The 17,541-nt window shown below is 43.7% G+C and overlaps 6 protein-coding genes across 6 annotated transcripts; 3 read left to right on the top strand and 3 right to left on the bottom strand.

The window, feature by feature from the left end:
• Window positions 1–125: 125 nt before the first annotated feature.
• On the top strand, window positions 126–565 carry O0I10_006806 (uncharacterized protein; the record flags this gene model as incomplete). The annotated part of the gene is made up of 3 exons (XM_058486831.1): window positions 126–179; window positions 231–413; window positions 473–565. The coding sequence occupies 3 exons, from the start codon at window positions 126–128 to the stop codon at window positions 563–565; spliced, it is 330 nt and encodes a 109-aa protein (XP_058342417.1).
• Window positions 566–790: 225 nt separating this feature from the next.
• Window positions 791–1,489, bottom strand: O0I10_006807 (uncharacterized protein; the record flags this gene model as incomplete). The annotated part of the gene is made up of 1 exon (XM_058486832.1): window positions 791–1,489. One exon carries the CDS (start codon window positions 1,487–1,489, stop codon window positions 791–793), a length of 699 nt encoding a protein of 232 aa, XP_058342418.1.
• A 2,328-nt stretch (window positions 1,490–3,817) lies between these two features.
• Window positions 3,818–5,526, top strand: O0I10_006808 (uncharacterized protein; the record flags this gene model as incomplete). The annotated part of the gene is made up of 7 exons (XM_058486833.1): window positions 3,818–3,868; window positions 3,949–4,102; window positions 4,164–4,263; window positions 4,327–4,757; window positions 4,813–4,974; window positions 5,041–5,333; window positions 5,401–5,526. 7 exons carry the CDS (start codon window positions 3,818–3,820, stop codon window positions 5,524–5,526), a joined length of 1,317 nt encoding a protein of 438 aa, XP_058342419.1.
• A 3,756-nt stretch (window positions 5,527–9,282) lies between these two features.
• O0I10_006809 (uncharacterized protein) lies at window positions 9,283–10,509 on the bottom strand (the record flags this gene model as incomplete). Its single annotated transcript, XM_058486834.1, has 1 exon — window positions 9,283–10,509. One exon carries the CDS (start codon window positions 10,507–10,509, stop codon window positions 9,283–9,285), a length of 1,227 nt encoding a protein of 408 aa, XP_058342420.1.
• Window positions 10,510–14,541: 4,032 nt separating this feature from the next.
• Window positions 14,542–16,137, top strand: O0I10_006810 (uncharacterized protein; the record flags this gene model as incomplete). Its single annotated transcript, XM_058486835.1, has 9 exons — window positions 14,542–14,614; window positions 14,683–14,739; window positions 14,799–14,910; window positions 14,976–15,126; window positions 15,180–15,266; window positions 15,330–15,431; window positions 15,497–15,672; window positions 15,731–15,851; window positions 15,913–16,137. 9 exons carry the CDS (start codon window positions 14,542–14,544, stop codon window positions 16,135–16,137), a joined length of 1,104 nt encoding a protein of 367 aa, XP_058342421.1.
• Window positions 16,138–16,205: 68 nt separating this feature from the next.
• On the bottom strand, window positions 16,206–16,521 carry O0I10_006811 (uncharacterized protein; the record flags this gene model as incomplete). Its single annotated transcript, XM_058486836.1, has 2 exons — window positions 16,206–16,352; window positions 16,420–16,521. 2 exons carry the CDS (start codon window positions 16,519–16,521, stop codon window positions 16,206–16,208), a joined length of 249 nt encoding a protein of 82 aa, XP_058342422.1.
• Window positions 16,522–17,541: the final 1,020 nt, after the last annotated feature.

Here is a 17,541-nt window from a genome sequence, read left to right on the forward strand (position 1 = left end):
AGGGGGGGTAACAACAATGAACAAAGGCAATCCCTGCCACGCATAGTCATGTGATCAAAATCATCCCACGCACCCGTTCCGAAACAACCAACGTAGTAGTATCCCCTTCCTCTTTCATTGCTATTATGCCTGAAATTAACTTGAACGATGAAGTGAAGAAACGACACATTGTCAAACCAGTAGGTTTTATTTATACAAAGCACCAACATTGGCTCATTGGCTTGTCTTAGATAGAGGTGTTTGATCCTGACACGATCGATTGGCAATGTCCTTTTTGTGCACCACCCGCTTTGAGCTTCAAGTTGCCACCTAAAGACGAGCCCGCAAAGAGAGAACAAGTCAAAGTGATCATATCAGCCCACTTACAACAGCATCGACAAGACTTATTACAAGCCCTTAATGAACGAACCAAGGTGCGTCTTTTAATATCATAAAGGCAGGAGGAACACTGAATGGGATAACTTGTTTATAGGGCAAGATGAAGATTGGAGAAGATAGGACAAGGGCGTCATTGTTATGGATCGATTCAACCATTCCTGATTATGCTGCATTCTACGATTGTTAATACCCCAAAAAAGCATTGATGAAGTCCTTACAGCTTGCTTTTATTCAGATGTAATCACACACGTTCATATCATAAAAAGAATTGTACAAATCATATCACCGGTCAACATAGCTAGTATCAGAAAAAAAGAGCCTTGATAAAAACATGCATATACCATGAAGAGGAGGCGACACTTGAAGTAAATGGAGAAGGGAGGGGGGGCATAGTCATTGGTGGGTGGGTGGGTTATTGTTGTTGTCTACGAGGAACAGATTGGACGAGTTCTTGAATGTGTCCTTCCAAACGTTCAATGCGTGCTTCCAATTGACGGATTTGGAACATGGCATCATCCACCGCCAGTAGTAACTCTTGCTCAAAATCAGATGGTGTGGAGTTATTGTTCCTTGCCGCCATGAACGAGGTCACAGCAACAGCTGAGGGTATCAAGAAATCTGTGATGGGGGATTGCTGTATCGATGTTGGCGAGGATGTGGATGATGTTGTAGAGGTTGAAGATGCTGCTGGCGAGTGGGATTCATCATGTTGTTGTTGATCGGCTGAAAGCGATGAAAGCACAGCCAAGTAGGTGCTGCGTATAGAAGTCAATGCAATACAAATGCTATTCCAATGACCATTAAGTGATTGAAGCTCGTTCTCATATCGTTGTAATATCTGCTCTCGCGTTCGTTGCGGTCGATCTTGTGCAGATGGACGCCGAGGTGGTGTTGTTGGCCCCGACGCATTAGCTAAAGTATCATAACGTGCTCGACGCCGCATAGCATGTGCCAATTGCATAAGAGGTTGCTGGTTGAGGTTAGCAAGTAGTCTTGACATGTAAACTTGTTGTGCCATTAGTCCCTGGTTTTGGGGACTGGTGCCGCTTTCAATCATGTCGTGTTGTTGTTCTTCATCGTCGTTGACTGAACTTGTAGGTCGTTCATCCATGATGGATAGTCTGTTACAGACGTGGATTTTACTTGTTGTTTGAATCAATGCGTATAGTATGTCTTTTATCAATATGTAATAAGAAGGAAAGATTTGGGTGCAGCTTTTGGACGCAAGTCGCAAACTGGCTGACGCTTTATACTACAACAACCACGACAATGATTAGCGCTAGGAGTTCTAAAGGGTCCCTTTTACCCCCCCCCCTCAATCACCATTTATAGATTCTGCTTGAAGAGATCTGCAAGGTAACAGGTACCCTGAAGGAGTTTACTTTTGACACATCCTTGAATACATGGTAGTAAGTTGATCTCGAATGTTCGCGCTATTGTTTATGGCGAGTATCCAACTAACGCTACTATTGCTTACGCGATGAAACTTGCATTGGATAACGCTCAGCGCTCGTATGTAGCCATCCTCAAAAAGGGTAAATACTACGATGATACCGAATTGGGATATTAATGAGACGTGCAAGGTGGTGGAAACAAATAGATGACTCCTTGGTGACCGTGGCTTCATCAATTTATTGGCAGCTTCATGTACGTAGTAGCTCATTTTGAGAAGAGGCTGAGGATGGATCGAGAGTGATGAATGCAAGCAGCTACTAACGGAGGATTCATCATTGAGGTAAATGATGTGGTGAATGTGAGAAAGGGATGTACGAGAATAAAAAATTGGGCCCTCGTGAGCTTGCATCCAGGTATACGGGTTCGCATCAATTGCTATAAATGTGTGGAAACCGTTCTTGCATGAATGTGATGCTTATCTCAATTTGGGGTTTACAGTGTAATTGTCCCACTGATTCATTTGATGCAAAAATAGAAAACAAACACTGAGGATCGTCACAGGGTCGTATGGCGTGTTTCATCAACTTGGCTCTCTTCCCCACAACCCAGGTCATTATTTCTTCCATGCAACCGTCAGCAGTTTATTTTTCAATCCCTTTATCCTGCTATGAATACTTCCATATGCGACATGGATCCGACCTTTGTTAAGCGCATACATGATACCTTATCCAAGGCAAGTCATCGATTCATTTAGTAGCCAACCATTATGAGCATGTCATTCTTGTTCTTTGGGCTGACGGCAAACTAAAGATGGAATCTATTTTATTGTGCATCCGATGATGATGATGGAGACGCTAAATCAATGCAGGGGAAGGAAGAAGGGAAGCCATTTAAGCAAGGCATGTTATCCATACATCACCATTGTTGGGTTTCTTTGGTGGTGAACCAGCCATTCATGTATTTATGATAGGGCATACTTCAAGTACCAAGCCCTTGCAAGTGTCTTTTCAATTGAACCCCTTTTTTACGTCAAACGAGCTTTTACCGGAGATGATGTCGTCGGAATGACGAGCTGCAGATCGAATTGCTCATCCAAGAGCACCCTCACAGTCACTTGCATATCCTTTTACCTTGATGCATTAATCTTCATTACTGAATGAACCATCTTTTGGGAAACTTTTTGTAAGTGCATGATACAATGAGCGTCTTAAATGTGAATAGGAGGACGATTAGTTTCACACACACATTTTTTACTCTTCCGATCCGACGTGTGAAAAAGAACCGGAACATTCGGGATCGCCGGCCGCTAAAGCTGCTTACGTTGATTCATGTGAAGCCAATGTGAGTATATGACTGAGTCTATCAAGCAAACAACGGGGCACATTTATTTGATGAAGCCTTTCTTTGAATTCAATGGTATGTAGCAACGTATGAAGATAAATCTATTTACTGCATTACCAACAACAACCATCAAGGTGGTGCTTACTCTTATCTCATTTCTGCTGCTGTAATCTTTATCGGGAAAAGCGGTCTGCGGGCAGTAAAATGGGCACGAAAACACCCGCGTTTTTCCCAACTCTTTCGTGAGTCTCCCAGTACAGCCTTCAGGGGTACGCGATGTCAGCTTCAGAGATTGGCTGGGAAAGAGTGTAGCTAGCTAATGATATCGTGGGAAAAAAGGATCCAAGTAGTTATGATCAAAAGTGATGTTTAAAAGGAACAAGAAGTAGTAAATGATTGATATAAAGTGGGGGAGGGGGATGTGGCATTCCTTGGGGTCAATGTTGTGCGTGTGTGTGTGCGTGTGTGGAGTGACAAGAGGAGCGTGCGATTCAGGGTTGTTCAGCATGTCGGCCATGCTCGGCACATGTGATGATGAAAAATTTTGCTGCTTTTTTCCCACATTTTCCCGTTGGACAAAGTCAGTAACGACATCATCTCTTTCATTCACATTACATAAAGGTATTCTCCTGCCGTTTTAGTGGTTACTTTTTCCCCCTTTCTTCTCATCGTTCTCACATTTCATACTCCAGTCCTCTCCATCATGTTCAAATCCTTCCGTGCTGCATCTGCTCTCGCCACTCGTGCCTCCATGGTAAAGAAAAAAGAGACACTCGATTGTCAATGACTCAGCATCCCAGTACTCAAAAAGGAATGTCATTGTACTTCTTGTAGGCCGCTCGTGCACCTACCCAACAGCAACAAAAGCGTTTCCTCAACATCCACGAATACATGTCTGTCGACCTTATGCGCAAGTATGGTATCAATGCACCCCGCGGTCAAGTTGCCAAGACTCCTGAAGAGGCCTATGAGATTGCTAAGCGTCTTGGTAATAATGCTATTACGTGGTCATCGAATACGTAGGTACTAACATTGGATTATGCATGAAGGTTCCGATGACTTGGTGATCAAGGCTCAAGTGCTTGCTGGTGGTCGTGGCAAGGGTACTTTCAGCAATGGCTACAAGGGCGGTGTCAAGACCTTCTCCACGTGAGTCTCTTGTTATATGGAGGATGGATTGTGAATAGCCTTTACTAATAATGAGCATTGTAGTCCTGAAGAAGCCAAGGCTCTTGCTGATAAGATGCTTGGCCAAAAGTTGATCACCAAGCAAACTGGTGCTGCTGGCAAGCCCTGTAACGCCGTCTACATTTGTGAACGCAAGTATGCTCGCAACGAATACTACTTTGCCATCTTGATGGATCGCAAGGCCGCTGGTCCTGTTGTTGTTGCTTCTTCCGAAGGTGGTGTGGATATTGAAACTGTGGCCAAGGAGAACCCTGATGCTATTGTCACCATGCCTGTTGATATCAAGACTGGTCTCACCAAGGAGCAGGCTACCGAGCTCGCAACTCGTGTTGGATTCAGCCCTGTTGCCATTGATAAGGCTGCCGATACTTTTATGAACTTGTACAAGCTGTTTATCGAGAAGGATGCGACACAAGTGGAGGTCAACCCATTAACGGAGGATTCTGCCCATCAAGGTAAATGCGTGTCTATGTTTAAGGGATGATGAATTACTGACATGATCATTTTTAGTTTTGTGCATGGATGCCAAGCTCAACTTTGACGATAACGCCGACTTTAGACAAAAGGATGTCTTCGAGCTTCGTGATTTCTCCCAAGAAGATTCTCGTGAGACCGCTGCTGCCAAGTACCACCTTAATTACATTGGCTTGGATGGCCAAATCGGCTGCTTGGGTAAGTGATGAAAGGCGTAATGTGAAATGATACAAGTGTTAACCCCTTATTGGTGTACCTTTTCAGTCAACGGTGCCGGTCTTGCTATGGCTACCATGGACATTATCCAATTGCACGGTGGTAAGCCTGCCAACTTTTTGGATGTTGGTGGTGCCGCTACCCCTGAAGCCGTCAAGGCCGCTTTCGAGATCATCACCTCCGATCCCCAAGTCACCTCTGCTTTCGTCAACATCTTTGGTGGTATCATGCGTTGCGACATCATTGCACAGGGTATCATTGCCGCTGCCAAGGACCTTGACTTGAAGATTCCTCTCGTTGTCCGTTTGCAAGGTACCAAGGTTGAGGAGGCCAAGAAGTTGGTATGTATCATTTAAGGATGTTTTTGGAAAGAAAAACGAATCCTCACTGTGATATCATGCGTATTAGATTGCCGAATCTGGTCTCAAGATCTACGCCAACGATGACTTGGATGTTGCTGCTCAAAAGGTTGTCAAGTTCTCTGATATTGTCAAGACCGCCAGAGATGCCGACATTCCTATCACCTTCAACTAAACAACCCATTGCATTTCGCCCTTCCCCCCACTTCCATCACTCAACTTTCACTCCTCGTTCACTAATCAATCTCTCCCCAAACTTCACGTCACAACCCACATCCATTTTTCCTGCATCGATACAACTGTTTTTCCACGAATAGAGATGTAAAATTGTACATGATAATGCGAGCATGTCTCTCTCTCTACAACTGTTCTATATCAACTACGGGTACATTAACATTGTCACACGGGTCATTTATTCAAGGGAAAGGAGGGGGATAAGAAATAAGGTATGACAAGAGCAATGAAAGCGACATCAAGTGGGTGTAGAGCAATTGGAGACCGATCGAAATGATGTGCTCAACTGCTATCCATGTGCATGTGGGCCCCTGGTAGTAAGCCAATGGTGGTGGTTGTTGGACCATCATTATCATGTAAAGTGTAAAACAGCACACACCCTTTTGCTATACGTGAGGATCATTTCTTTTATTTGCGTGTACCTATTGCCTATCGTGAGGGTGATGATGACGATGGGTGGATGGTGTGTGTGTGTGGGGATATTGAGTGGCCTCAGTGTAATAGCAGTAGGGGATTTAAACTTGGGGGACAGCAGCTCCACGACTTGAAACAACGCTTCTCTTCTCTTTCTCCCTCATCTGCTTCTATCCCATTCACGACATTCCAATCAAGGTAATGTATTATAAAAAAGTGCTCTTGTTGGCTGTGAGGTGTTAATGTAGTTCTGAACATGCATTGTCAGGGAGAGTGAGTGTGTCCAAGTGCTGAGGAATGAGCGTGGTTGGTGGTTGGTGGTTGCCATGGCGATATTGTTGCTTCCTTTTACTCGTTGCTATTCCCGCTCTACGTTTGGTGTCAACAGGTACATTCAGAGTCCAATGTTGCAGCCGAATTGGTTCCATTGACGCGTCAGCTTGTATAGAGGGCAAGTTTGGTCTCAAGACGTTGGCTGGTTTGGCGTTTTGTTTCGACTCAACTATACTACACCATGGTTTTCGGTTTCCAGTAACCAACAACAACGGGTCTTTGTGTATATGAAAAAGGCAAGTACAATGAAACAAACAATGAAAAGGGTGTTTATTGTGCGTGTGTGCTAATAATGAATTGAATAGGTTTCTTTGGTCAGGCAATGCAACTTGGGGCATCATCATCATCATCTCTTTGGGTTCAAGTCCCAGCCTGTATCAAGTGGTCGCTGCGTCGCTCTGCACTAGCCAAGTGTGCTGGAAAAGCTTCTTGGAACGCGTCCAGGGCTCTATAGGCCTGCGTTGCGTTGAGGATGGGTCGATGACGATGGATTTTTGGAAGAGCATGGTCACCGTGTTGAGGTAAAAGGTGATTTGCAACAGCTTGTGAACGTGTTTAACCAACACGCTCTTCTCGTGATAGGCTCGTTCTTTCCCTTGAGGATTTCTTTTCATGAGGTGGGAAAATGATTGGAAGGATTGGGGATCATTCTTTCTTTGGAGAGGATGAATGAGAACAACTATGAGCCTGGACTCTACGTAAGTGATGTCCTTCCTTGCCATGGATCGAACTGGCCTTGCGTGATTCGTGCAGTGCCTTCTCAAGAACAAGGGATCGCCCAACGTTGCTCGTATGGTGGTGATTTGGTTTGTGAATTCCTTCTGATTTGCTTTCTTCCTTTGAGAGGATCGCCTAACGGTATACCAAATCGTCATCATTCCGGTACCACATGGTCTAACTTGCCTGCTTTCTTATTTGTAGAGATGACGATTACGATGATTACCACATTCACAACAATGACGATCACGATGATCACCCCATCTACAACAATGACAATGATGACGACAACGAGATTCAAAAGGAAGCCTGCAAGATCCCATTCTTTTCAACTTGTGTATTTTTGGATGTTGGTGTGACGGATGAGATTGACGACTGGTGACGAGTACGAGTAGGAATGATGACGGAGGACGACTACGACGATGGTGGTGGCAAAGTACAGTACATAGCAAGATAGCTAGATGAAATAAAGCATTGTTTATTTATTACACGCTTGTTGGAGGTTGCTAGTTTGTGGATTACATACTATTGCTTCGAAGATGGAATAATAAAGGTGGTCCGGTTAAGAAGTACATGGCTTTTGTGATACAATAAGGAGGAGTGGGAAATGGGATGAGCTTGAGAAGAGAAAAAGTGAAGAGATCCCTCCATTGAGTTTCAGGATGAGTGACCCATTCAATATGTACGTATACGTATCTTTTTACAACAAATTGGTTTATGCAGGTCGACCTTCTCCTACATGCAAATGTGATGCATACCTTGACACACCTTCATTATTGGATGCTGTTTTACTTACGTACCTTCACAAAAGGCAATCATCATCATCATCCATTTGTGGAGCAACCTGTCAAGGACGCGTTTGTGTAACCACCACGTGCCGTTTCACTCAGCTCTTCATCTTTCCGTTAATGCAGCCGACACCATCCACTAGGAAAAAGCAACTCCATCACGCTTACAGCATAGGTAAAACATAAAGACGCCTGTATCTCCAAACTTTACAATGAAACGTGGGGTTTTGAATAGAGCAATGTGCTCGGCTTGGCCAACAGCACCTTGTGTGAAAGTTTCGCGTTCAATGTCGCAAACAGCCCAAAAAATATTTTTTGGTCGTCGTCGTCGAAGAGGTCGACCCTCAGATCCAGTTTGGCTGGTGGCGACATTGCGAAATCTGGGATTGGCAAGCTTGATCGCGAAACGTTCACACAAGGTGCTGTTGGCCAAGCCGAGCACATTGCTCTATTCAAAACCCCACGTTTGATTGTGAAGTTTGGAGATATAGGCACCTTTATGTTTGTAAGCGTGATGCTATATGAGAAGTGGTCTTTGTTCATTGTTAAGTCGCTGGACCCTGGCAGAGCAAAAGATGCAGAGGGTCCTCTTTGTGTAACTCAGCTACGTTTGCATGACTAGAAGGATGGAAGGATGATACTGTATACTATTGACAAAAGCCCGTACATTGCGATCTAACAGCCATTTCTTCACAATAGCCACTGTTGTCCACTCTATGACGTGTGAGCGATTCTCATAACTGAACATTCATTTCCATGATTGGATTATGTTGATCCGAGTTGATTTGGCCATTACGCTCATACAAGGTTACTTCAGTTGAGCAACATAGACATGGTTAGATGTGTGGATTGATGTAATCCCTCTTTGGCTGTATCTCGGACAAATCAACTCGGATCAACTTGCATAATCCAATCATGGAAATATGTCTGAAGCAGGAGAATCGCTCACATGTCATAGAGTGGACAACAGTGGCTATTGTGAAGAAATGGCTGTTAGATCGCAATGTACGGGCTTTTGTCAACGGTATATAGTATCATCCTTCCATCCTTCCAATCGGCATGCTGGTTACAATAGGACCCTCTGCATCTTTGCTCTGCCAGGTCAACATTGCTAATGAACAAGATTACTTTCTCATATAACATCATGCTTACAAACATAAAGGTGCCTGTATCTCCAAACTTTACAATCAAACGTGGGGTTTTTATTAGAGCAATGTGCTCGGCTTGGCCAACAGCACCTTGTGTGAAAGTTTCGAGATCAAGCTTGCCAATCCCAGATTTCGCAATGTCGCTACCAGCCAAACTGGATCTGAGGGTCGACCTCTTCGTTGTATGGGGGCTGGTATGCCCCGAATTTATTGAAGGGAGTATGTCAGAGAGTGATACCCCTAAAATGATACAATATGTGGAAAAGGAAAATATGAAGAGACAAAAGGGTGAGCGCGCTAATCTGAATCATTAAGTCTCATAGAAGAGACACTCCCGGAGGAATTGGAAGTGATTGTTGTTGGCGGAAAACGTTTGCCCTGGTCACAAAGCTTAGTGTGAAGGGTGGATAAAATGGGCACCGGTGTAGTTCGAATAATTTCCTTGGCTTCATCAGACATGGGAAATTGCTGCAACAAAAGGTTGATGAAATGAGGACTTGGCGGAGCCGCAGATGAGTTGGATAATAACTTGTCATTTGTGGGTTCTGAAATATGATTGCTGATAATCATGTCGTTATGGGCTTCGATAGGTGAAATGTCGGTGCTAAACATTGAGACATCAGATGATTGGCTGCTGGTAGCAGTGGAAGTAGAAGACGATGGAGACATGGGTGGGTCAATGGTGGGCTTGACAATAGGTCGATGATTGGGACACTTAGCAGCGCGGTGACCATTTTGGCCGCAAGACCAACAGGGGCGATTTCGGCTTGGATGAGTAGGGCATGAAGACTTAGAATGACCAGATTTGTGACAATGGAGACAGTGAAGCGGCATTTCGGCCCATGTTGCATAAAACCAATCCTCGGAGTTTGGCCATGAAATCTTGTGTGAGAGTGACGAAGATTGCTTTGAACTTGAGACGTTTAAGGTTGCGTAACCATGCCCCATGAATAGATTGGAGTCATGATCACGAAGAATGCCATAATCCAGAACATCACCGAAGGGTGAGAGAGCCTTACAAATTCCATCGGTAAGCTTATCACGAGAGGTAAAAGGAAGGCTGCTTAGTCGAAGATGAATGAGACAAGAATCAGCTGGTAAAGGCACACTGGGCAAGATACGCATACCATCCTTGAAGACAAGGCCTGACGTACAAGCTTTTTGGTAAACGTTGGAGTCATCGATGAATAGTTCAACAATACGGCGAGCATGATCCGAGTGAAGGCGTGCACCACAATTGTTGGGAAAGCTTGCGTTTATATGACACAAAAGCGTAGCGCGATTTTCGGAACGAGAAGTGAAGTCAAAGAACAAGCTGGTACAAGATGCAGGAGATCCACCGGCTTTCCACACATTCGAATGTACAGTATTGTCATGAACCGTTGCTTTCAACGAATCCCGCGTTGGGGAATGAGTACGTGTTGAGGAATGAGTACTGGTAACCTTGGCATAGGATGGACGCTGAGGACGAGACTGAGTGCCTGTTTCCTTATCAGGCGATTTGATTGAATTCGCGGAAGACATGGTCGACCTCTTCGACGACGACGACCAAAAAATATTTTTTGGGCTGTTTGCGACATTGAACGCGAAACTTTCACACAAGGTGCTGTTGGCCAAGCCGAGCACATTGCTCTAATAAAAACCACACGTTTGATTGTAAAGTTTGGAGATACAGGCGTCTTTATGTTTGTAAGCGTGATGCTATATGAGAAGTGGTCTTTGTTCATTGTCAAGTAGCTAAACCCTGGAGAGCCAAAGATGCAGAAGGACATCTTTGTGCAACTGAGTTAAACCCAGGACCTCAGGGACGATACTTGACAGGTACGCAAGCTTCATTTGCAGTTCATACATTGGCAGCTAACAGCCATTTTTATCCAATCAGCATTGTTGCCCAATCCACTGCATACGAACGATTCTCCTGCTCCAGCCCATCATTTCCATCTTTTCATCTTCTTGATCCGAGCTGATTTGACTGAGCTACGCTTGAACAGCGAACATGTTAATTCTTGAATCGCAGACCCTGCGAATGTCTCCGTCTCTCAAACTTTTGGACGCTCCCATTCCAAATTTTCAAATGAAGCGTGAGGTCTTTTTTAGATCAACGTGATCAGCATGCTCGAGAGCACCCTTCTGACTAATTTTCAAGTTGGAGGTGGGCAACTTCGGGGCGGTGGCCCGTCCGCTCTTTTGTTGCCGTCATCCACCATTTAGGCCGCCCCCGTATTTTAAATCTTCACAATGAAGTCTGCGACTTTTAAATGAATGAAGTTGATCAGCATGTCCCAGCGAACCTTCTGACAAAGTTTCAAGTTCGAAATGGGGAATCCCAAGGTAATACATACTATTTCGATAAATCATGAGTTGGCGCTGTCCTCCGTTTCCGATTTACATTGTAAACCCACATTATACCCTCCCATTCCAAATTTTCAAATGAAACATGAGGTCTTTTTTAGATCAACGTGATCAGCATGACCAAGAGCATCTTGTGTGAAAGTTTGAGGTTCGAGAGGGGAGATCTCACTATCAAGGCTTGGATGTACAGTGTTCATGCATTTATACAAGAGGTGTCCAACCTATTTAATTTCCACTCCTTCCACTCGCCAACATCTTGTCTCTTCCACCCATTCTCAACTGTTGGCCGATTCAAGTACAACTACCACCATGCGAACGATTGTCCTGCTTCAACCCATCTTGTCAATGCTACAACTCTCTTGATCCGATTGCCTTTGACTGATGGCAAGTACATGGCATGTACACAGCCTTCTTGTCGCTCTACTACAACACACGCTCTTGCACGCTCCTCTACCACGACCAATCGTAACAGCATTCATTCCAGCAATTGCTATCAGTAAGGTCTTTACTCCATAGTCTCAAACAGCGTTCTTTACTTGCAGCAACTTGTCTTACAGCCTTGTTTACGTGAACAGCACATAGCCATCGTATAGAAGCAGTTTTATTTACGTGTAGCAACTTGTTTCAATACATACAACTTCTTATGGATATGAAAATTGCTTTGATACATGGAATGGAAGACATTGGGTGTATTGATGGTGTTGGTTCCCTTGACTACGCAATGTTTAGTTTGGATGATACCATGCCAGGCCATCAATAGAAGCAACCTACACTGGTTGAGCTGCGATAGAAAATGACCAAGCAAGTGATTCACCTACTGCTGGATGGATAAAGGAATGGATGGATGCAATGAAGTGCAGTGTGAGAAATCCAAGGAATGTTGCTTTGGTTACTTGGGATGTCGTCAGCAAATCAATAGATCATATCATTTGGGTAATACTGAGGGTGATGATGGATCGGATGGAATTGACGAAAGGGTTTGTATGTTTGACGTATGGTGGTTTACAGCCAGGGATGGTATTGGAATACCCAAGTCAATGCAATTATGGATGAAGGATGTTTACGGCGACAGCAACCAAGAAGGCAATGAAGTTGACTCTGCGTGATTCACCGTATCTTATTCAGTTTTCAATGCTGTTCCTTTATCATATTTATTTGATAGACATCCACATCACTACCATAGTGCTATTCTTCGACTTTTTCATTGATGTAAACCTTTAATTCATTACACTTGGCTTCAGTTGTCACTCTTTGCATGGAGTCAGCGTTGTACATAATTATGCGCAAGATCGATAATTAAAGACAATGGCAGTCTACATCATGAGTAAGCCAAAGTGCTATTTCGAGGTATCTTCAGACTAATTCTCAACACCAACACATTGGATAGATTCGGGTCTTGCAATGGCCATTGTTGCATTATTGAGAGCGAAGCACGAGTCCAGAAATCTACAACGCATGAATAAGAATAACATCCCAAATCCAAGTGTGTATTTTACCTTACCAGGAACACCATAATGGTACCATTTTTAATGATATCCTATAGCACCCCTTGTAACGGGGCATTCAGAACCAAGACCTCGAAAGCCGTTATATCAACCTCATGAAGGCTCTAGTAGAAGTGGCACCTAATCCAATTCTGAAGATGCATTCACTGGAGCTAGCTACATCAAAATAAATGTGTTGCATATGAGTATGCGCTTCACTCAAAATAAAGATTGGTTTCACCTCTTTACAAGAGTCAATATCATAATGGTGACCACGACAATGAAAGTAGGATAACAATGAAAAGCTAAAAATGGCCAAAGATCAGTAAATGTATTAGCTCCTCCCTACGAGGTGGCAATAGAAGACCTTTCACGCTGATGGTAGACACGTAGAATTGGGATTTGACAGTGTAAGCAATCAAATACATATATAGAGGGAAGCTGTGGGAGCAAAACGATGGGCGACAACATCGATTTATACGTGATGTATGTGGGCGTGTGAAATTCAGTGCTCGCAAAGAGAAAAGAATGATAAAATGCTTGTTGAGAATGGTGGTGAGCTGATAGATTGGTGGAGGGCCTTAGCGAGCAGGGTCAAGCTTGGTCTCTTTAACAAAGAACTTGGAAGGTGTGATTAATTGTTCATGCTGATGCATCCTCATGGCAGGGATCATTCACGCTTGTGCATTATACTTGTCGGTCAAAGTGTCATCGACTTCAACTTTCTGAACGAACGCTCGCACAAATATCCTCGTGGGGTTTGAGCATAGCAAGTGATTTGCGAAAGCTGATGGATGATGGATGTACTTGATTAATGCACGGACAATTAATCATATCAAGGCTCTTCGTACATGTTACTCTTGAAGGTGCACTAATGATCTACAGCTCACTAGCATCGCCAACAGACATTTTATCACTCTTTCCTTTCTTTTTACATGATCCGCAAAATACCCACACCCACCATACACATAAAAGGTGTTGTCGATTACATCACTCTTTGGTTGCCGATATCCCCAAAGCTCAAGTTGATGTGATGCTGGATGGTCTTATTTTGTCGGCGATGCATGTGCTGGTATTCGTGATGACATTAGCGTTTCATTGTTACCCCTACCGCTTTCATTGTCATTGTAAAATTTGGCCCTTTTATTTTAAGGTAAACCCTAACCATATCGCTTGGTGAAGCATATGCTATTCATATTCCTTTTATATAGTTACATCTGCAAAGTTGGATTAGGTGGCACGCCACAGCCTACATGAAGGTGACCTAACGACGTCTTTCCCTGGTGGACAGCTGGTGCGTTTAAATAAGTGATGCGATTCATCATTGGACCTTGTCAGCCGAAGACAAAGATGTGTATCTACATCATAGATAATGAGCAAAAGGCGATCGTCCCGGTTGATTTCAAGATAATGATGCCTCCTTTTATACAATTCCATCCTACTCTAGCTGTGGTCTTTTTCATTTCAGACTTCTCTTCCACATCACATATGTATCATCGTTATTGTTGCTAGTATTCCAACACTGTAACAAGAAAAAGAAACGTACATTTGACAGTATCCACGTGATCGCCATTATGGTTGTGGTGGAAACCATGATTTTCCTGGGGTGCCGCTACGACACGTCCACCTGATTTGATTGGTTCACATCATCTTCATCCAAATTAAGCTTTGCGGCAAAAAGAGGTGTATGTGTGGGTTTGTTCTTTCCAACTCTAAGGTTATGGCTCAACGGTTCACTGGTACTCTTTTATCACTGGCAGCTTTCGCTTGCTACTCGGTCATGGCTCAAGATGGTATTTATCAATGCATGCACAACGTCGAGTGAATGGGGAACTAAAAAGTAGGCATTGTACGCGTCTAGATGCGCCAGAGACTGCTGCTCCACCATCGCAAGAAGCACCTGCTCCTGTCGTCAAACGTAAGTCGACCTCAAGTAATGATATGGGGAGGATGTTAATATTGGGATATGTGTGATAGCATGGACATTGGAGGACTTTAGAGTGGATATGGTACTTGCCGCCAGCTTGGTTATGTTTGTCATTGTTCTCTATGCTGGATCACAAATGAATACGAGCAAAGCCAAAGAATGGTAAGAATGGGGATGGTACAATGATGTACACACGTTCATTGTGTATTGATCCGATTCGATAATAGGATTGGTCACCATGTTGAATACTTGCAAAGCCAATTTGCATTGGTGGGAGACAAGGCTGATAAGACTGTACTCGTCAAGGATGGACCTTCGGATTATCTTTTATATGTCTCTGGAAGACGTAATGTGCAATATGGTCACTGGTGGATCAAGGTAATTGATGCAACTCGATTGGGTACAAAAGGCACTCATGTATGTCTATATAGCTCAAGCCCAGAAGCGATATTGTATCATGGGTCATCAACGTTGTGTGGACATTGATTGGATTCGGCGTGTGGGAAACCGATAGAGTTGTAAGTTGACATGCATGATCGAGGAGAAGATGTTCCAATATTGATTATCTATCTTTCATTTAGGAAGTGAATATGACATTGGACAAGGAAATCAATGGACGTTATGTGCTTGCCGTGTTGCCCAGCAACAAGGCTAAGGAGATCCGCGATGCTCGCTTTGACTTGGTATGGATCTTGATTGCATCATGGTCTCACGTTATGAATAGCATTGACATCATCTTCCCTTGCAGAAAACGTTCACCAAGCTTGCTGATGCTCCCAAACTCTCCAGCAAATACAGTGTCTATTCCGAATCCCAAAAGCTTACTGAAGCCGTCATGAACAGCCATGTTTGCGAGCTTATCAACAATGCTCCTGATTTCCAATCCCTTATCATTTCGAGCATGCCTGATTACGAGCCTGAAAGGTAAAACACAAAACAAGGCGCCATCTCATTTGGAAAATGACTAAATTGCTCTACATAGATACAAGGGTGATGGTGATCTTCGCTTTGAGTTATCATTCAACATCTCGAATCAAAAGGAAATGGTACAATTGGCATGTGAGCTCCCCGATGTATTGGGTGGATTGACCATAACCCCTGAGGTAGGATCATCATTTGATCTTTCATATATCCATTTTACTGACCAAGAAAACACTATACTAGATCAAGAACCGCTTGCGTAAGAACCGTGAAGAGTTAGAAAAGAAGGAAGCCAAGCGCAGTGCTGAAGAACGTGCGGAGGAATTGGCCAAGAAGAAGGCTGATGCTAAAAAGGCTGAAGCTGAGCGTATCAAGAACATGAGCGTAGCCGAGCAACGCAAGTATGATGAAAAGGAACGTGCACGTGAGCTTAAGAAGATGCAAAAGAAGAGAACCAAGCGCATGTAGAAAAAGTTTTGTTGTATACGTATAATACATTCGAGTTTATCCATCAATAATACACACACACACAACGACTATGCTTTGGGGGTTGAATCAGGTGTTTGCCAAGCAGGCTTATCAGACTCTGCTGCTTCCTTGAGATAATCCATAATAGCTTGTTGTCTCTCGTTGCTGGTGCGTTGACGTTCCTTGGCCTCGCGTTGGAGATTTTCAGGAAGACGCTGTCAATGGAGGACGTTTGTTAGTTTCCCCAATCTCTCACATGCGTTCGTTTCCAAGTCCATTTACGTTGATCATATCTTGTTCGGTAGGAACGGTTGTCTTCATTAAGACATAGCCACAGCCAATGATGCCACCACTCCACACGATTGCCTTGACGACCTTGTCCATGATAGAAGTTTGACGAGAAGGGAAAAACAAAAATCGGTTGTTTTTACGGCCCCCGCTTTACCCAAATGGCATCAAGTTGTCATTGCTGCATGATGCATTATCGCTGTAACATCCATACGATCGAGATAAACCATATTCTATAATCCATAGTGAAGGTTGAATGTATATTCCTAATAAAGGATGGATGCTTGTATCCCACCATAAACATCGCGTCCGATTGACATAGCATGTGATGGTATCCTGGATACGCAAATATGCTTGGCCCTTCCGTCACTGGATACTGTAGCACATACACCATGTAGATAGTAGTAGGACATGTGGGTCAATATAGCACTGTAAATTGTGAGCTAATGACGCGGCAAGGGCTCGGGTCACTTCAGCCGATACCATGGTTCAATGGAGAAAGGCAAGAGTTGGCATGGCAACTGATCCAGTAAAGTGTTACAGGTGATAGATGATTGGTGATATATACAATGCATGCCTCCCATATTCGAGTATCCTGTTGCAATGACGTTATTCTCAATTTTCTAATGCTGCAGAATGATCTATTGTGCCACCCATACATATACACAATATGAACTAGTTTTTGGGCTATATTGCTGCATGCTATGGATTATCAGAGATAGAAAGGAAATGGTTGTAGATGAAGCAGTAAAGGGGGTGTAGCTATAGGAACGTGTAAAAGGACTCGGTGATCCATACAAGAAATGAAGAAATCAATGCATGAAGCAAGATGAAACAAATCAGAATCAGATGAATGAACGAGGGGGGCTTTTTACCCCGTGTCTTTTTAAGCCATTTCCTCATATCAATGACTAAAGTGAATGGGGCTTTAAATTGATTGGGAGCTGAGCAGTAAAAGGGCGTGGGTATAGAGAGAGACAATCGTCATCGTTTTATATTGGGATTACTGCTTGCTACAGAAATGTCAAATGGGCAGAATATTGTTCTAGCAAAAAAGTAGGATTGTTTGGTTGTAATGTTTGGAAAGTGGTGTCGGAAGCGGATGCCGGGGCGAGC

This window comes from Lichtheimia ornata (assembly GCF_029851405.1).
Source record: "Lichtheimia ornata isolate CBS 291.66 chromosome Unknown scaffold00031, whole genome shotgun sequence".
Lineage (NCBI taxonomy): Eukaryota > Fungi > Mucoromycota > Mucoromycetes > Mucorales > Lichtheimiaceae > Lichtheimia > Lichtheimia ornata.